Below are 21,931 nucleotides of genomic sequence, written 5' to 3'. Positions count from 1 at the left end.
GTAACAAAACAAGGATATGTCCAACTTTAAATATTGTTGAAAACACTTAAAGAAGGTTATGAAATTAATTCATGTGAAAACTGTCACGATCTTGTATTGAGGAATCTTTCTGATGGACACTAATTAGATGTCAACAAATCAAAATATCTGTCCATAAAAGGCTTGGCAAACCAGTCAATACCATTTCACAAAAAGCCAAAACAAGAACTGTGTTTAAGGCCAAAGCAAGTAAGAAAGGAAAAGAAACTGAGAATAGAGTAAAAATTATGTTGTGTATAACTAGATGGAAAAGGAATGAAACAAAAGGATTTTAAGATACAAAATGTATGTGTACAAACTTCAAAATGGATTCAAGTTACAGAATGTGCATGTACAAACTTCAAAAGGGATTCAAGTTACAAAATGTGCATGTACAAACTTCAAAAGGGATTCAAGTTACAAAATATACGTGTACAAACTTCAAAAGGGATTCAAGTCACAAAATGTATGTGTACAAACTTCAAAAGGGATTCAAGTTACAAAATATACGTGTACAAACTTCAAAAGGGATTCAAGTCACAAAATGTACGTGTACAAACTTCAAAAGGGATTCAAGTCACAAAACGTACGTGTACAAACTTCAAAAGAGATTCAAGTTACAAAACGTACGTGTACAAACTTCAAAAGAGATTCAAGTTACAAAACGTACGTGTACAAACTTCAAAAGAGATTCAAGTTACAAAACATACGTGTACAAACTTCAAAAGGAATTCAAGTTGCAAAATGTATGTGTACAAACTTCAAAAGGGATTCAAGTTGCAAAATGTGCATGTACAAACTTCAAAAGGGATTCAAGTTGCAAAATGTGCATGTACAAACTTCAAAAGAGATTAAAGTTACAAAATGTGCATCTACAATCTTCAAAAGGGATTCAAGTTACAAAATATACGTGTACAAACTTCAAAAGGGATTCAAGTTACAAAATGTACATGTACAAACTTCAAGAGATTGAAGTTACAAAATGTGCATGTACAAACTTCAAAAGGGATTCAAGTTACAAAATATACGTGTACAAACTTCAAAAGGGATTCAAGTTACAAAATATACGTGTACAAACTTCAAAAGTAATTCAAGTCACAAAATGTATGTGTACAAACTTCAAAAGGGATTTAAGTTACAAAATGTACATGTACAAATATCAAAAGGGATTCAAGTTACAAAACGTGCATGTACAAACATCAAAAGGGTTTCAAGATACAAAATGTATGTGTACAAACTTCAAAAGAATAATTTTTACATAAAGAAAAGCTGGATAAAAAAATCTCCCTGGACCACACACCACAACTATAAGTCCAAGAACCCAGGGCTATAACCTTAGACAATGCCCTTGAAAGATACTTGAAGATACTTCCACAAGAATGTAAGGAAAACAAAATGCAAGTATATACGGTGTCAGACAAAAGAACGGAGAACATAAATGAAACATCAGTTATAAACTGAGGCAAATGATCACTGGTAATGAAGATGTGTACCTGAAGTTGCTTCAGAAGAATAAAGTGGAGAGGAACATACCATATGAAAACTAAAAATCCCTGGAATCTTCTAACTGGTGCAGAATATGTCTGTTTACAGAGATTTCCACAAGATACTAAAAATGACTGTACAACATTGTTTCTCTCATCAAGTCCAATGAGGGAAATTTCTGTGATGAAACCATCTCAACGATGTCAAAATCCAAATCAGAAGCAACTTTTTCCATCTGAGCAAACAAGGCAAGTTTGAGAATGTTTCTCTTGATAGACAGACTTGTTTTCCATAGGAGAAGTAAAAAGAAATGGAACATAAATAATGTGAAAATATATAAAGACATGAAGCCTGCCTAACTCCAACATGTTGTAACAACCTCAATTACAGAAGATTATGGAATAAAGTAACTCAAAGTGTTATAAAATAATGAAAGCTAACATTCTCCTAAACTAACAATAATACAGAAGAAAGCATTTCAAATGCAATAATAACACTGGAGAGAAACGTGCAGTAAACGTGTAAGACTTTCTTTGTAATTTCTGTCATATATGAAAAAGAATAACAGGAAGCCTACATATGAATTGTGTACAGAACATACATTGATGCAACTGTAAAGAGTCATAAGATTAAAAGTGTTAAGGTCAATATAGTGGGGTATAAAGACTGGAGCAGGTGAGATATAATTCACACCAATGCGTAGAGAAGAAAAGAAGAAAAACATTTGTCTGAATAAAGTTAAAGTATGTTTCGGAGTACACTTTGCACATTTAGCTATTTAGTTCAAATAATTTAAATGTCCTCTAGAAAACACAAGAGACCATACATTTATACAAGTTAAACCTTGTAACACTTACCTTCCAAAATATCATAAATAAGAACTAATTTTAAGATTAGAGCAAACATCTTTCATACATTTCAAGAAGAGCATTAACCATGAAACTTGCACATATTCTTGTTCTTCTCTTTAACACAAAGCTAAAGAAGTGTACCCATGAGCAATTCCATTTTAGTACTTTTAAGTACATGTTCTAGTTTAGGATTACAATTAAGATGAAATGATTAAAGCCTGCATTAAGTCTTCTTGAAGCTTCCCCACCTCTGTGTTTCTAAAGTCTTGTGATGTAGGACATAACAGTGCTTTAATCTAAACTTCTAAATGCCAATCTCAAACATGAACTTCTTTGTAACTTGAATTATACATCTTTAAAGTTTACACTAAAATTATTATACTAGTCTTTTCCATAAACAGTTAATGAAAGCAAAAAAACATTAAATAAAAATACAAACTAACTTACTGTCAACTGATCGACCAGAAACTTCAAATCCATAACATCTGTATAGAAATCAATATTATAATGCAATCTTCCATATTGTTCTATGATGTCAACCTTAGATAGAACATTCACATGAGGAAGTTCCACTAAATGAGGAAAAAAAATTTGTTTAATTAAACTTTATGAATTATGCATGTATGTTACAATTAAACAATATTTCTTTAATTTACAAATTTCATTCTGAAGCAAATGAACTTAATCATTTGTAAACTTGTTTCATATGCAAGTACTGGGCAATTAATCCAATGAGTCAATATAAATACATGAAAAAAGTCATTCATTTCATTTCTTTATTAATTCTGTGTTTGTGCTGTGATGTTTTTTTAATATCCTTTCTAAAACCAAACTGTCCAAACCAATGTAGCTTTCCAACTGTTACTCACATAAAATTGCTCTTGTTACCAGCAATAAATTTAATATTTAACCATATAAAGTATATAAACGTTAATAAAAAACAGCGACAATCTCATGAATTGGATTAAAATATTTTATGCTACCTATAAAATAGAATAAACGAGTATTTCAGATATTTCCCCATCTGACATGCTTTAAGTTTCAATAAATTTTATTTATACATTTATTAAAAATCCACTTTCAGTAACTATGTAATATATCTAAATATATTATTTATAAAGCTTAAAATTAGAATCTTTGTTTCCTAAACATTCAAAATTTAACACTAAATAAAATCATTTTTAACCCCACATTGTATCATAAAGGTTAATTATTTAAAAAAACATTTAGTCTCAATACTTTATAGAACAATGTTACTTCGCATTCACCATAAGTCATTTTAACTAGTTTTGTTAGTTTCACCTAAATTTAGATTTTTCCATTCACACACACACGCAAGTTTAAAGATATAACTTAAAGTGATGTAAACAAAGGCAAGTAAAGGTTTGTTCAACTTCTACAGATTCACACCTGTCACCAATAAATATAACTTTCTTTTCAGGACACTATCTATTAATTTGTAGGACAAACTTGTCATAGAATTTACTAACAGAAAGTTAAACTGTTTGTTTGTAAATATTATTTCATTTTACTGTTATTCATGAAAATCAAAAAATAAATTAATAATTAACCATGAAAATGAAACAAAACTCTTCCAAAAAGAATAAAACTGTCAGAATATAAATATACACTGTCAAAATAAGTTTACAACAAAATTCAATACAAGTATCTACCACTATCAATGACTTAGCAACTAGAAATGAAAATTAAAAATCATTTTTATATTTGTTTTAAGGGGTAAAAAATTTAGATTTGAAATTTCTAAAAGTTAACATGCAACCTTTCCTTTTAAAACTACAAGCTGTATAACATTCAGGTTTAATATTTATAAGACCATTATTCAGCTAATTCTTTCAATGATAAAAGAGAAAATTACTAACCGAAGTACAAACCTATATAAAACCCATATCTATGGAACATGTTTAAACATATGCATGTAAACCAGAAATTAAACTTTCCTTTCTGAACTAAACAAACTTAATGAAGATTTTAATACTGTATAAATTGTTAATTGCAATCTATATATATCAAGACTAGTGTTACCAACTTCACATAAATAGATATTACTATGTTAAGGTTCAAAATCTGAGCTAGTAACAAAATTCAAATCTTTCACACCATGACACCCACATAAGGAAACATTATAATACATCCATTATTATACTGAACCTGAAAATATCCAATAATAAATGGAAAATGAATGAATGTTCTTAAATACTTTGAGTTAAAACCCATGATAAATATTTATTCTTATGAAAAAAGTGAAATATAAACAACCTACATTAATTAAACTTCCATCAAATTTTATTATTCAAATTTATTTTTTAATGTGAAGGAACAGTAGGTAAAATTCTGAGTATTAACAAGAAACAACAATACCAGTATTTAAATTCTTAAACAATACAAAATGAAAATGTCGCTCTAATGATTTTTAGAATACTATCCAAATTTCCAGCTAAACTACACCGATACAGCATAATGAGGGCTCACACACATTATTTACCACTTTGCCAAAACACTAATGCTTAACAAATACGGCAAAGTAAAACTAATACACAAATATTTTTATGTGAAAGTAAATCCTCATCACGCCCATTTATAGGTAGTATAAATATCTTTGACAAAAGTTACTTATTTAATTCCATTCCTACACAGAAAATTTATTTCAAATACTATTTTCCACTTCTCTCCCTTTAGCTTTATCCAAGCAAATGTTTCTCTTTTCTGCCCATTTGATTGGTGTGAATCTTACCTCTGTTGCTAAGCCTTTATACCACACTATATTGCCCACAGCAAGTTAAATCTTCTGATTCTCTCCATTTACAACAATGTGCCACCATACCATACATGTAACATCTCCATTATTACTTTTTATTCACTTTTCAAGACAGTCCAAATGAGCAGATATATAATTGTTATTATCATTGGAAGGAAGGGAAGGAGGTAAATATTATGAAGTATATATGTTTGGTATAGAAAAGTGTTAACTTCCAAAACACATTTATCTTAGCTAAAATTCCATGCTGAAAAGGTGGAGGGGCTAGTGGAGAGAAAGTTCCACACAAAAAGTGCCTTTGTAGAAAACATATGTGCAAGAAATGAGATATAATAATATTACACTAGTAGGATCCACACTATTTCTGGAACAGGGATGCTCTTCACCCACACAACATTAAATCTAATTCTTGGGCGGTAAAAGCTAACAAATCACAGAGGCAAATCCTAACATTTTCAGGGAAAAAAATAAACAAAAAAACATGAAATCATTCACACCCCAATCAGGCAGACTAGATCCCATGTCTAAATATTGAAATTACAAGGCTGTAGACCCAAATCCAGATCCAAGGTGTAGTGGCTAGGACAGGAGGACCACTATGTATTTGGGTCTTGTTTAGTGATGCAATATTATTGTAACTCAGCCTCAAAGTTACAGAATGTTGCATGTCAAGCTTCCAAAATTACAAAGAAAAAATAAGCAACACTAAAACACTTGCCCCAGCCTAAACTCGTAATTACTGTATCTGCAATGTCTTATCTCAGCCTGAAGAAACAAGTTACCTAAAATTATGATTGATTGAATGATTTAGTGTTTTATGGCACAAAGCAGCTAGGCTATCTGTGCCAAACGTCTGGTAAAAAGGTAAAAATAAAGTAAATGCAGTAAAATACATAAAAGGAAAATAAGGTAAAACAAAACATCATTGAAAAAAAGAAAAAGTATAAAAATATGTTGACACCTAGTTTACAATGTTAAGAGAGAAACTACAGTAAGAGAAGTTGTAAAGGACTTTCTGTAGCATAATGGTAATTATCATAAACTGTCAGGAAGATTAACAGATAAGTTCAAGAACCACCGTCAGTCACCTGAAGTTGGCCTTTCCAGTCCTGGTTCCGGGTTGTGTGTCATAGCAGCCATTATCAAAATGTAAAATAATAGAAGTTTTAAAAAACACATAGCAAAATCGTAATAATGAATAGCCAAATGTTCAGTAAAAAGGTAAAAGTAAAGTAAATGGAGTAAAATTTGTAAAAGTAAATGAAGGTAAAAACAAAACAGCAATTGAAACAGAAAATGGCGTAAAACCAATGTTGGCATTCAGTCTACAAAGTTGTAAAGGACTTCCTGTAGCAGAATGGTAATGATCATAACCCGTCAGGAAGACTAACAGGTAAGTATAAGAATCACCGTCAGTCACCTAAAGTTGGTCTTTAAAGTCCTGGTTCCAGGTTATGTGTCATTATGGCCAGTACTAAAAGGTAAAGTAATAAAAGTGTTAAATGACATGCAGCAAAAGTGTAATAACAACTCGCCAGGACGACTAACGGGTAGTTCAAACAGCAGTGTTAGTCACCTGAAGTTGGCCTTTCCAGTCCTGGTGTCGAGTTATATAATGTTCTGGCCATTTTCCAATGTCAAATTGAATGAGAGAAAATAAAACTGTAAAAAAGAACCACAATGAAAAAGTTGTAATGAATAAATATGCAACACTTAAATGAGATTAAAAAGATTAATGGCCATTAAAAAACTAAAAAGTTTATCAAGGTGGACAGTGTCACCATCACCAATAACACTGCCCAATGTTACAGATAAACCTTGGGAAAAAACATGTTTAAAATATTGCCATTGTTGAGAATTGTAAAGATGGCAAGAAAGTAAAATGTGGCTGATAGTGATTTGACTGTTATACAAACTACACACTGGTGCATCAGTTCCAGATAAAAGAAAACAATGAGTTAAAAAACTGTGACCAATGGGTAGTCTAGTTAGAACAACTTTCTCCTTCCGAACTTTACGGAAGCTAGATGGCCAAAGCCCAATATAGGGTTTTATTTGAAAAAGCTTCTTGTCTCATTGCTCACTCCAAGTGGACTGACAGCTGGAACGGAGCCGAGCCTTGAATACAAGACCATAGTCCATGTACAGAATAGGCACAGTGGTGATAGTGCCGGAGCAGATAGATTTAGCTCCCGTGTCTGCAAGCTCGTTCCTGCGAATACCAACATGGCCTGGTATCCAGAAAAACTGGATAGAAGTAGCAGGTAATGAGAAATGGGTCAGTCAATTTTGAATATCAGCGAGAACAGGGAATGAGCTAACATGCAGCAATTCCAGGGCCAGTATAGAACTAAGCGAGTCAATATAAATAGTGCAGTACTGCTCAGCTTCAATATGATCCAGGGCAAGAGATATGGCATACAGTTCAGCAGTGAACACAGAAGCTGTAGAGGGGATTCTGTGCGCAACTACCAAACCACAGTAAACCATAGCAGAGCCCACTGAATTACCTCATTTGGAACCATCTGTATAAATGGGAACGGATGGATTGTTTGAAAGATGTTCATTAAATAAAAGACAGTAATTCCAATCTGGAGTATTTGCCTTTTTCAGATAACTGAAAAAAAGGTCACATTTGGGGGCTGTAATAAGCCATGGTGAGATGGGCTAACCTGTGGATTCTGCAATGTTATCCAAGGACAGACCCAATTCATCCAATTGCGCCCGGATGCGAAGGCCAAACGGAGCAATGGCAGATTGTCTGTTCTGAAAAAGTAAGGCCCACCGAGGAAGGAAAACACATCCCCAGGTGGGATGCTTTGTTAAGGAATGAAGTTTTGAAGAATATTGTAAAGATAGTTGCAAACGGCAAAGGTGCAGAGAAGGTTCATGAGATTCAACGTATAAGCTTTGAACTGGAGAGGTACGGAAAGCCCCAGTGCAGAGTCAAAGTCCTTGGTGATGAATGGGATCCAGCATCTTTAAGGTCGAGGATCTGGCAGAGCCATAGACCATTGATCCATAGTCGAGTTTTGATCGAATAAGAGCACGATATTCCTTTATCATTGAACATCAATCTGCTCCCCAACTGGTAGAAGAGAGGACACAGAGGATGTTCAGTGCTCTTGTGCATTTGACCCGAAGCTGCTTTAAGTGTGGTATAAAGGTCAGCTTACGGTCAAAGATAAGCCACAAGAATTTGGTCTCCGGGACCACTGGCAGCAAAACTTCACCAATACGAAGTTCAGAATCAGGGTGAATACCCCGTTAGCGGCAAAAGTGCATGCATACAGTTTTAGAGAGAGAGAAATTAAAGCCGTTCACCATAGTCCACTTCAGTACACGATTGAGGGCAGTTTGTAGTTGCCGCTCAATATATCTCATGTTCGACGACTGACATGAGAGGTGAAAGTCATCAAGATACAGCCCATTCGCAATAGTGAGAGGGAGTTGTTCAGTGATGGCATTTATCTTTACACTGAAAAGTGTGACACTCAAAACACAGCCTTGAGGGACTCCAAGTTACTGTACAAACGAACGGGAAAGTGTCAAACCCACACAAACTTGGAATCTCCTGTCCATTAAAAAATTTTTAATAAACATGGGTAAATGGCCACGTAACCCATATGTATGGAGGTCTCTCAAAACACCATACCTTCATGTTGTGTCATAAGCCTTCTCAATGTCAAAGAATATTGATACAAGATGTTGGCGTTTGAGAAAGGCTTCTCTGATTGATGTTTCAAGACGAATTAGGTGGTCTGTGGTGGAGTACTGTCATCAGAACCCACAATGGGTGGGCGAGAGGAGGTTGTTTGATTTGAGGAACCAAACAAGACGAGCATTAACTATCCTTTCTTAGGTCTTAAAGAGACAGCTCGTCAAAGAAATTGAACGGTAGTTTGAAGGAATCTTGGGATCTTTCCCTGGCTTAGAGAAAGGTAAAATAATAACCTGGCACCAGGCATCAGGAAAAACATTCTCCTGCCAGATCTGGTTAAAGACAATCAGGACATCAAGAGAAGCAAGAGATAGATGGGCAGCATGTCATAATGAACATCATCAGGTCCAACAGATGTACTGGCAGACCGATGAAGGGTCATTTTCAGTTTCACCAGTGTAAAGGGACAATCAGAGTCAAAGAAACAGTCAGTTCGAAAGGAAAGAGGTGAATGCTCTGCCCGAGTCTTGATGGACAAGAATGTGAAGGAACAAGCAGAAGTGCTAGATACCCGACAAAAGCTTTCACCTGAGTATCAGCGATGCTCAGGACATCAGCCACCTCCTGACCAGAGAGTAAGATCGAGAGGGGGACAGAACTGTAGTACCCATTAACCTTTCGAATCCTGTCCCATATGATCTTGGAACTGGTGGTAGAAGATATGCTAGTTGTGAACTTAATCTAAGATTCCTTCTGGTTTTGACGTCTTACCCACCTTGCATGTACACAGGCCCGTTGGAAAGCGACGCTGCTTGAAAGTGTGGGATATGTACGAAAAGTATCCCACGCCCGTTTTTGAGCTTCCCGTGCTAAGTGGCAAGCAGGATTCCACCACGGACGAGGATATTGTGGAAAACGTGTCAAGGTTTTAGTAATATACTGAGCAGCTGTTTGTATAATACAGCCAGTTACCGCTGCCACACAGTCCTCTATTGATGGCTGATTTATGATGGCAGGATCAAGTTCTGCGAGAGCACTGAAAGTGGACCAGTCTGCCTGATCCAGCTTCCACAGGGGCATGTGGGTAGGGTGGCATCGACCACGGCCAGTCTCTCTGAAAAGGATAGGAAAATGATCACTGCCTAGTGGATTACTGTCAACTCTCCATGAAATATAGGAGAATAATGAAGGGGAGCGAACCGAGAGATCAATAGCAGTAAAGGACTGACTAGGTGCATGAAAATAAATGGAAGAACTAGTATTGAAAAGAGAAAGATTGTGATCAGAGAGCATACGCTCTACAGAGCAACCCCTCCCATCAATAACAACACTTCCCAAGAGGGGATGATGTCCATTAAAGTCCCCCAGTATTATAAATGGAGACGACAACTGTTCAATGAGAGCATCAAGGTCTGATTCATCATATGTCTCTCCAGGGTACATGTAGAGAGAACAAACAGTGATGGTATGACCCAAGGAAACACTGATGGCTATGGCCTCCAAGGGTGTGTTGAGTGACAAAGACAGGGTGGGCACATGCTGATCAACCAATAGTGCCACCCCTCCATGTACTCGTCCATCACACAGCCTGTCATTTCTGTACAGAGAAAACTGCCGAATGGTGACTGTATCAGCAGGTTTGAGAAATGTTTCTTGTAAGGAAAGACAAACAGGATGGTAGGAAGCAATCAGTGTTTTGATATCATCCAGATTATAACGTAAGCCTCGACAGTTCCATTGTATCAAAGTGGCCATTTTTAATGACGGGTAGGTGAAGTGGCTGGAGAACCCTTCTGTTTACGACCACATCTTTTTCCTTACTGTCCTTAGTCTGAGGAGGTCTATCAACCTCCATGGATCCTGCCCTGGGTCGAGTGGGCAGGTCTTTGTTATTGGAAGGGGATTCCAGTGACTGAGGATGTGAACGAATGATTGTTTTGCCTCTTGGGGTGGGAGAAAAAAATGTATCAGAAGAAATGCCTGTATTTGAAACCAAAGGATATGGATCTTGAAATTTGTTGGAACGTATGGGAGGAACAGAGATGGGTGTGGAAGTCGATTCATCAACCTTTTTAACCATGGAGGTCAAAAGGCTTTTCATTTGTTTTGAAAACGATTCTCTTGGAGGCACAGGGAGATCTGTCTGCACTCCCACTGTAGTTGTGGAATGAAGTGCAGCAGCATATGTCCGAGATGGAGTGGTGGGCAGCAATTTCCAAGCTTCAGGATAACTAATGTTATGTGTAGTTTTCAAACACTGCACCTCTTTTTCCTCCAACCATTTTGGGCAAAAACAAAAGTAGGAGGGGTGAAAACCATTGCAGTTGACACAATGTGGGTCCATGTTACATTCATAAGCATCTTGGTCCTTGCCCCCACAACGACCACATGTCAGGGAACCAAGACATGATGTCTTTGAGTGAAGAGCCGAATCTCTGACATTGGAAACATCGGAGAGGGTTTGGAATATATGGCCATACCCTACAAATGAGATAACCTGCCTTGATGGTGGCAGGTGCACGTGATGAAGTAAATGTCAAAACTAGGGTATTTGTTGCCAATGTAACTCCATCTTTGTGAGTGGAGATGCGCCTCACTGCAGAAACTCCTTGAGTGGAGAGACCGGCGAGAATCTCTGACTCAAGGATGTTCTTCAAATCCCTCTCAACAATAACTCCTTGTGATGAATTCAAAGTAACATGAGGTATATCCCCAATTGCCTTTGAATTCAAGAGGAGTTCACTGTGTTGGGATGTGGATGTTTCAACCAATATGTCTCCAGATCAAAGCTTCTTTACTGACTTTGGAGAGCCAGCAAGTCCCTCTAGTCTTTTCTGAATAAAAAAGATGTTACAGATGTTGAAGATTGCTGTTCAAAGACTTCAAGATGTGGTCGCTTACCCATTGACTGTTTTTTCACTATTTTATTTAAATTTTTTGAAGGAGGATCCATAGGAAAAAAGAAAAATTTCAGTACCCACTGACCCAACCCACCATGAAGCCCTACAAGGGGATGCACTACAAAGTCATGCAAGGACAATGCAGCAACGCCAGGGTTTCGTGAGCACTATACCTAAACACCAGCATCAGGCATAATGTCCACAACACCCGTTGAGAACTTCCAAGACTGGTACTTGGTTGACTCTAGCCCAAGTGGACCAGCCTATTGACCAAAGGGGGGGCCCACCCAAAGGCTGCCCGTCTACAGGAATTCAAGGCCAAAGTGGTGTGTTAGGGTTGGAACCCTCAACCACCAGGATCTTCTCCTCCCCTTCATGGGTCACCAGGCATGGCAAACACGTGGGTGGATGTTTAGATCCCAGAGAAGGTAACCAGACAGAACAGAACCTTCCCTGGGAGGTCCCCTCACCATGTACAGGAATCCACACCGAGGGAGCTAACATTATGAATAGTAACCCTAATGCCCTGACCTGAAAGGCAAAATAACAATTCTGTCCTTCAAATTATGAATAGGATGTGAAAGAAAGTAAGTTCAACAAACACCACAAGAATAGATGCTCAGCATGCAGAATTATGAGGAGTAGAACTCCCTATTCCATAATCCTCAAAATGGAGATAATGACCAAAAAAAAGGGCCACACACAATGCAACCATACAGTGAAGAGTCAGAATTATGAGAAACTTCCACACATACTGGACCTGGCTCCTATCATATATCTGGGAAGACGATCTACAGTTATTGAAAAGGGAGCACACAGCTTTTTCCTATTCTCCTTGAGTGGAATAATGTGTTTTATCATCACTAAGGAAGAACAGATCTTTGTCCACAACTCCAATTACCAGTAATTGGGAGCAGTAAGGACTCCAACCTTCCACTAAGAAAAATGGGATATTCATGTTGAGGAATTTCACAAAACCATGCTCCAGAGACAATGCAATAGTAAGTGAATAGCAGACCACTAATTTATCATTCATAGTATTATAACTGTTTATCACCCAAGAGGTACACAAGACAGTCTTATAGAGCACCCCATCACAACAGAGCTCATTGCTAACATTAAAAAATTTGGTTATTGGTCTACTTGTAGTAAGTGGAGATTTGAAAATAAACATATCTGACCAGGCAAAACCTGCCACAGAGTAGAATCCAAATGAAAATGATGAAAGTGTCCCTGAAAAAGAACATAAGTGAGCACACAAAAAAATTATGTCACTCACCTGTCTGATAAACTAACTGGGGAAAGAATAATAAAAAATTGTGGACACCAAAAACCTTCCAAAGAAAAAACTTTCAAGGCTTGGAAATAATGAGATATAAAGGTTTAGGAGTGGTCCACACACCAGCCTGTACAATCTTTTCCAGCAGGCAATGCGACGATCTGCCTGGAACATCAAGATATGAAGAATTTATGAGATAAGACCTGAAGAAGTCTCTGTTACTCCAGTTTTGGGAAGAAAGAACTTATCAAGAATGGTAAAGTGTCCTATGAGCATGAATCGCATACACATTCAAATGTAGGCATCTGCTAGCCAAAAAAAGAATAAAATAAGTCTTGAGTGCAAGGTGATATATGGAGCATGACAACAAGATAAAACATGAAAAACCACCATAATATCAAAGTTAAAAATCTGAAAAACATGTTGAGGGCAGATAACCTAAAAAGATTTCAAAAGTAACAACAAAACAAGGGAATTATAAACTTTACATCTTCCACAAAAAATAAAAGTATCATATAAAGCTGCCTTTATACAGTGAAATGAAATCAAGAAACATCTACTACAGTGGGATGAGAAGGATTAAAACTATGTCTGAGAGACAACTGATGATTAGTAAACCATTTACACTGTGATGAACAACAAAAAATGCTGAAGGGAACAGAGATGTTTCTCAAGCAGTCAATCCCTGACATCGTGCAACAGATGGTGTAAAAGACAGGCTTGAAGCTTCTGAATGGTGACTGCCAAATGAAGAATGAGGATACACATTAAACTCAAAGTGCAATAAGATATGTCAAAAATAAATCACAGCAATAAGCACGAGAAAGCCAGAGCAAGTGCATAAACCCATCACTGTAACACACTACCATCGAGAAAAATGTAAATAAGTGTATAAGAAGTAATAATGGAGAGCTAAGATCAGGACACATTGGTGAAGGTGGAGAGAATCAAAAGATTTTATTTGCTACAGGCAATATGGTGGAGGTATAAGGGCTGGAGTAGGTGAATTAAAATTTACACCAGTGCTTTGATGGGTAGAGAATAGAAACTTATCAGAATAGAACTAAAGTGTGACTTGAAATAAATATGTTTCATAGGGTACGTTTTGACCTTTGAAGATTCAGAACATATCAACAAATAAAGGTTTGATACTTTTATAGTCCTAATTTGCATACTTTACTGATGTCACCATAACTACTAATTTATAACTGATTAAAAAATAAAAATATGACACATAATCCATATAAATAAAACAAGATATTCATGTTCTTTAAAAATATGTTATACAAACTAGTGATTATGGTTTTATATTTTAAATAAGAAAGCTGTTTATGTACATATATTTATGCAATGTGGAATCCTCGTATAGCTACATACAGTGAACTCGCATTTCAACAACACTCTATTGCATCCAATCATAAAAATTGCAGCTAACTCAATCAAAACTTCTTTACTTAATAGTTATTACTTCAATCAGGTTGACGTCTATAGTCTATTTAACGCAAAAATGTTAAGTAAATATACCTAATAAACATAATAATAATTACACAACAAAACAGGAAAGATTACCAATAACAGTTCAATTAGTAAATAAATACAGACCTTCAAATATAACCAAGTTATATTTAAGTGTGTAATTATCAGTCTCATTTATTTTTAAGAACATTGTTGATAAATTAAATATACAGCTTAGATAAAGGTGTCAGTCAAATGAACAGATAACAGATATTATCATTAAAAAAGAAAGCATAACATTGTACTAGCAGTACTTGAGTAACAAGATAAATATGGACCTTCCTGTGTATTAGGCATTTCATACATTTTACTTAAAAATGCATCAGCTCAAACTGGTCTCCTGTACTTCACTTATGATCTGTTCTAATACATGGATTTATAACATTCTGGTGTTGTTTTTTAATGCAGCTTCTGTTTATGTAATGGGTATTATATAACTTAAAAGACTGATGTTCCCATTTGTTGTATGTTTACTATTTAAATGTTATCAAATGATTTCTGTTAAGTAAAAGATAAATAAATGTGACACAGCTTGAATGCCATCTGATGAACCTTGAATATTTAGAATTTTGTCAAAATTCCTGATTAGTGACTGAACTTTTATACTTCAATACACAACTCTGTGCTTCATGCACTCTGAAAAACACGATTCCCTCCACCTGTGGTCCTGACTAATACTTTATAGTATTTAGTCTATTCAGTGTATAAAGCATTCAAGAATTTCTGTGCAGACAATGGCAGTGCTGCTCTGATAATATGACCAAGGAAATTAGATTATTAGTACCATTTTGTATGTCATGCAAGTATTAAGTAAAATTCCAAATTGTTTGTTTGTTTGTTTTGGAATTTCGCACAAAGCTACTCGAGGGCTATCTGTGCTAGCCGTCCCTAATTTAGCAGTGTAAGACTAGAGGGAAGGCAGCTAGTCATCACCACCCACCGCCAACTCTTGGGCTACTCTTTTACCAACGAATAGTGAGATTGACCGTCACATTATAATGCCCCCACGGCTGGGAGGGCGAGCATGTTTGGCGCGACGGGGATACAAACCCGCGACCTTCAGATTACGAGTCGCACGCCTTAACACACTTGGCCATGCCAGACCAAAATTCCAAATATAGGTTGATTTGCCTGATGTCAAACACATTTAGAGCACTTGAAATTTTCCTAATGAAACATATTTGGCTATTAATAGACCATCGTAGCTGACAGAAATACTTGTTTAAAATTTCGCTTAAAAACAAAATTGGGGGATGGACTGGCCATCAGGATAATGCATATCTTGATATATCTTCACCAAAAATACTATATATATTTAGTAATGTTATATGAATAACAAATACATATCAAACTTTTTACCTAACACGTGTACTTCAAACATTTTTCAGAAATTATTTTCATCTTAAAGCTACTACATTAACATCATGCATCCACATGATTACTCTAATACATACTCCAAAGCATTGTGGAAAGTGATGTTAGTGCTACAGCTATGAACTTCCCTGGATCACTGCAGTAATGAGAGTCCACTAGATGAACAGCAGCCAATTGTAAGTCAGCCTCCTGCAACTTTTTTACTATGTTTTGAATGGAACGATGATGAGTGTAGAGCTCAACCTGTTAACATTTTTTAAGCACAAAAAAGTGAAATCACAATAACAGGATAAGTAGCAGTTTTAATGCTGAATATTTCAGGCTAATACTATATTTTTGCAGACAACTTTAATGAAAAACAAGCCATCCTAATTTTGTAAAAATGAGAGACATTTCGTTGTGTTCCAGAAATCACAAGATCAATTACTATCAAAACAATAAAGTGAAGAAACAAAAAAGAAACTGTAATAGTTAACCTTATAAATTATTTATGTAAAAAAACAAAAACAATACTTACATCAATAATTTAATTTAAATGTGTTTCTAAAAACTTTTTTTTACTTTTACATTGCTGACACATACACATAGAATGATATTGTAAATTACACGTAAACTAACTTACTATCAAGTAAAAATCAGTCATTAATATCCTGATACACCATAGCAAATTTAAAAAAAAAAGATGGTTTAACTTAGAATGTATAGTAGCATGTAACACAGTCCTAAGACACACACACCAATAACATTTTTTTCCACACTCCTCCTTATTCATTCTAGATTCAACATAAGAGACATAAAATTTAGAACTATCACTTGATACCCATAAATCACTGTTTGAGAGAGCTTTTGTTCAATACCATAACTTCTTAGATAGATTGATTGTTTTCAGCTTTTACACTAACTTTTACAGTTTTACACTGCACATGTAAATTGTGTTTCAGAGAGTCTTTTGTCTCTCAGTGTCTAACCCAACTGAATGAAAAGCATCTAGGGCAGTGGTATATGGGAGCCACTTTTACATAAGTCTGATTTTGATTCCAAAATGAATAAATTAAGACACATGGAAAAAATTAGCATTAATGTACAAATATGTATCTTTTGGTTCTTTCAAGTAAACACCAAAGAACTCAAAGACAGCATTCAAATATTAATCAAGGTTTTTCTTAACCTCGTTTAAATTAACTCCAACTATCACTTCTGAATTCAACCTATTCAAAATGGCAACTACCCTGTTACAAAAATAGAGTTGTCTTAACTGAAGATGACCTCTTCCCTGTCAAAATTTATTCTTGTGTTCCATAGTCATACTAGACTCATCATTAAATTCAACTGCCTAGTATGGCAATTTTTCCATCCCAGGTACCATCCCAGTAGTTGTTCTTCTCTTAACTCCTTCCAAAAATTCAATGTCTCTTCTAAGGTATGGAGCCCAATACAGAATGCAGTACACCAAATATGGCCTAACCAGTGGCCTATACAACAGAATTACATCCTCTTTTGACTTGTATTTAATATTTCTTTAGATATGACCTATAATCCTATTTGCCCTACCACTAGGAAGAGTATACTACTTCGATGGCTTAAAAGATTCATTAACCAGAACACCCAAACCTTTTTTCTTCCATAACATCAAAATTATACTCATATTTCAAATTGTAATACCTCACATACATTATCTTATATTTATTATAATTAAAACCCATCTGTCATTTATCTGTCCAACCCATCAAATAATCCAAATTCTTTTGTAGAGCAGTAGTATTCTCTTCACATCAAGCAATACCCAGGACCTTAACATAATCAGTAAGTTAAAATAATCTGTTGATCATTTTTTCATTTATGTCACTAATGTAAAATCAAAAACAGCAAAGATTATAGCACTGACTCTCAGTTCCCCACACGTGGCATGAATTCAGTTTGACTGAACTCATAACAACTCTTTGCCTTCTTCCATCTAGCCAGTTTTCAATCCAATTAGGCAACTTATCCACCACATCTACAAAATTAATTTTAAAAAGCCTTTTACATAGTACCTAGTAAAATGCTTTCTGAAAATCTAGATATATTAAACACACATTTGTACCCTCACATACCCAAGCTGTAACCACTTTAAATAATGTCAAAAGCATAAAAAGATTTTCCCTGAGTGAAGCCATGCTGGCTATCAAACACAATTTTAAACTTTGTTAAACAACTTTGCAGAACCTCTTTAATCAGCTTTCAAAAACTTTTCCCACAACTGATGCAAGACTAATAGGCATATTATTACAATGACAATTTTCATCAATTCCCTTAAAAAGAGAAGTAACATTAACCAGACTTCCAATCTTCTAGCACCTGCCCATTATTCAGAGTTGCAGAAAATAGGAGCAAGTAGATTATATATCCAATCCTTAAAATCTTTCTAATCTCTTAGACAAATAATATTTGACCCATTTCTTACACTTCTGTATTTTCTTTCTGTTCAGGAATATGAATATTGTTTAAATCTTTATTAGTAAAAACTAAACAAGAATAACTCAGAATTTAATAGCCCAGCACTTCTGAAATAAAACATTACCCTTTCAGCAACATTTCTCAAATACCCTTCTCTTATCCTGACATTTTGTTTCTCTTAATGGATTTTAAAAAGTCTTTACTATTAATTTGTACATTCCTAGATGAGCTTTTTCCATATGTCTTTCATTTCCTAATTTCCCATTCCACCAACTATTTTCATCTTCTATAACCATCCAAATGTCTCATCATTACAATCAGTTTACACATCTTACATTTATAATGCTTTTCTTTAATTTTATCTTTTATACACTTCAAAAGCCAACTTGGATTTTTACTTGTAGCCATCCTTTTCTTTCCATGTGATCTTAAATATTTAAGAATTTATTTTTAAGAGTTTTCCATGTTTCATCAGTATCTCCAACTAATTTAGTTGTTCATTTCCCAGCAAATGACTGAATCTTTACAAAATCATAATTAGAGTACCATAAAAATTGTGCCTAGGGCATATGGACTGTCTGGCATATAAATACCAGCCTTAATTATAGCTAAGCAAAGTGCCATGTATCAAGCAACTATAACTACAAAGAGGAAGTTAGAAGTTGAATGAAACCAGACAAACCCCCAAAATCACCTTAAAAAAAATAATAAAAAAACTAAACCTGCCATTAATGGATCATGCTGTTGCCTCAACTCCACCACAACAACAAAGCAATACCTGCAACTGGTATTAAGAGCAGAAATCATAAAACTCACCTGAATGTAAATGTAGGGAAAATACATCATGCACCCACACTTAATAGGAGGAGGTAAAACATTTGCTCAGCTGTAAGAACAGTATACTTACATCTTGTCACTGGTATTATGAGGCAGACAAAGTCCTTCAAATTCAACCACAGGATCAGGGAAGGAAATCTCCTGCATCCAGAATTAACAAGATTCTCCTATACCTCATTCAACCATTGGAACAGGTCAGTGTCATCCTGAATATGGTATAATGAGGAGGATCACATGTAGGCTGGTCCTGCTCCCATCTACAGTTGTTTCACATGGGAATAAGCATCCAGGAGAAAAAAGAGAATCCAGCTTTGTCCTCATCTCACTGGTTGTATTGAAAGGACTTTCTTTTTCACACTGAGGAGGAAGTTTCTTTGGTCCACAACCCCAGTGACCAGTACTGGTAAGTGATAAGGACTCTTGTGCTTCACTTGGAAAAAAGGGGAATAGTAAATGCAGTAGGGATTTTGGAAGAATGTCACATTGGAGAAAGTGCAATGGGTGTCCAAAATTCCCTGTTTTGAAATGCAGACCATCTCAAATTTATGCAGTCATAGGGTTTGCAAGGATTGGCAGAAATCTACTTTTTATTTACTCATAATAACCCAAGAGGGCAGTCCACCACTAAGTTAAACTTATAGATACCTAGAAATGTGCCACTACTGTTCTTGCAAAGCACCCCATCTCTACTCTCTACATTGAACATTATAACTACTAGTATAGAGAGTACAATCACACTTGACCAGGCTACACTGTACACAGAGGAAGACCCTAATTGAATCAGTAAAAGAGGGCACTCAAAAAGCAAAAAGATAATTGTTGTAAAAAGACATACCCAAGTCAAAGATGAACACACGTGTACAATCACTACATGGAGTCAATATCCACCTGAAAAAGACACACACAGCTTGATAACATGGATAAAGAAAAGCAAAGGAATAGAGAGTAATCTGCATTCTCGCCTGAATAATTTCTTCTAACAGATGTCAAAGATGAGCAGCTAAAGACATGGAGATATGACAAATTTAATGATAAGAAATGTTGAAGAGACAGCAACCTCCCATGAATAAGCCTGAAAACACCAGCCTCAATGATGAATGAGGTCCAGCATCTTTAAAGCCGAGGTCCTGGCAGAGCCGAAGACCAGTGATCCATAGTCGAGTTCCAATCGGAAAAGAGTACGATATATCTTTAGCATAGAACAATAATCAGCTCCCCAAGTGGTGGAAAAGAGGACATAGAGGATGTTCAGTGCTCTTGTACATTTGACCCGTAGCTGTTTGATGTGTGGTATATGGGTCAGCTTGCAGTCAAAGATAAGCCCCAAGAACTTTGTATCAGGGACCACAGGCAGCACAACTTCACAGATATAGAGTTCAGAATTAGGGTGAATACCCCATTGGCATCAAACAGTTTTAGAGAGAGAAGTTAAAGCTGTTTGCTGTGGTCCAGTTCAGTAAATGATTGAGCACAGTCTGTAGCTGCCACTCAATATACCTCATGTTCGACGACAGACTTGAGATGTGAAAGTTGTCAACACAGAGCCTGTTTGCAACAGTAAGAGGAAGTCATTCAGTGATGGCATTAATCTTTACACTGAAAAGTGTGACATTCAAAACAGCCTTAAGGGACTACAAGTTCCTGTAGAAAAGAATGGAAAAGTGTCGAACCCACTTGAACCTGGAATCGCCTGTCCATTAAAAATTTGTTAACAAAAATGGGCAAATGGCCATGTCAGACATATATATGGAGGTCTTGCAAAATGCCACACCTCCATGTTGTATCATAAGCTTTCTCAATGTCAAAGAAAATTGATACAAGATATTGTCATTTGAGAAAGGCTTCTCTAATTGATGTTTCAAGTGAATCAGGTGGTCCATGGTGGAGAGCTGTCATTAGAATCCACACTGGGCGGGTGAGAGGAGGTTGTTTGATTCAAGGACCCAAACATTATGAGCACTAACCATCCTCTCTGAGGTCTTACAGAGACAGCTCGTCAAAGCAACCCAACTAGACAACAGTTTGAAGGAATCTTGGGATTCTTCCCAGGCTTAGAGAATGGTAGGACAATAGCCTGGCACTAGACATCAGGAAAAAACATTCTCCTGCCAAATCCCATTAAAAACAATCAGAAGAATAGCAAGAGAAGCAGGATATAGAGGGCACAGCATTTCACAGTGTACATCATCAGGTACAACTGATGTACTGCAAGAACAATGAAGGGCCAGTTTGAGTTCCACCAGTGTAAAGGGATGATTACAGTCATAGAGACAATCAGCTCGAAAGGAAAGAAGTGATCGCTCTGCCCCAGTCTTGATGGCTAAGAAGATAAAAGAAGAAGCAGAAGTGCTAGATACACAGCAAAAGCTTTCACCTAGAGTATTGATGATGCTTCAGATATCAGCTACTTCCTGGCCATCAGAGAGCAAGATTGAGAGACGGACAGAATTATATTGCCCACTGACCTTTCAAATCTTGTCCCATATGATTTTGGAACTAGTGGTAGAAAATATGCTGGTTGTGAATTTAATCCAAGAGTTATTCTGGCTTTGACATCTTACCCATCAAACATGTGCACAGGCCTGCTGGAAAGCAATGCAGTGAGAGACTGTGGGATACCCATGAAAAGCATCCCAGACCAGTTTTTGAGCCTTCCATACCATGTGGCAGACAGGATTTAACCACGAACAAGGATATCGTGGAAAACATGTCGAGATTTCAGGAATACATTGGGCACCTGCCTGTATAATACAGTCAGCTACTACTGCCACACAGTCATTGCTTACAGACAATGGCAGG

General features: G+C 36.1%; 1 protein-coding gene across 3 annotated transcripts in view; it reads right to left on the bottom strand.

The window, feature by feature from the left end:
• The window catches only part of LOC143247040 (GPN-loop GTPase 2), a 38,422-nt gene that overhangs the window by 6,093 nt on the left and 10,398 nt on the right, over window positions 1–21,931 (bottom strand). For all 3 annotated transcript variants that reach the window (XM_076494354.1, XM_076494355.1, XM_076494356.1), the window contains exons 3-4: window positions 15,940–16,102; window positions 2,802–2,926 (exon numbers count right to left, since the gene is read on the bottom strand). In XM_076494354.1, the coding sequence (XP_076350469.1) occupies window positions 2,802–2,926; window positions 15,940–16,102 (288 nt within the window). The remainder of the gene's footprint in view (window positions 1–2,801; window positions 2,927–15,939; window positions 16,103–21,931) is intronic.

Source organism: Tachypleus tridentatus, chromosome 3, assembly GCF_004210375.1.
Source record: "Tachypleus tridentatus isolate NWPU-2018 chromosome 3, ASM421037v1, whole genome shotgun sequence".
Classification (NCBI taxonomy): Eukaryota; Metazoa; Arthropoda; class Merostomata; order Xiphosura; family Limulidae; genus Tachypleus; species Tachypleus tridentatus.
The sequence above is the reverse complement of the archived record's forward strand: the minus strand, read 5'-3'. Positions and strand labels throughout refer to the sequence as shown.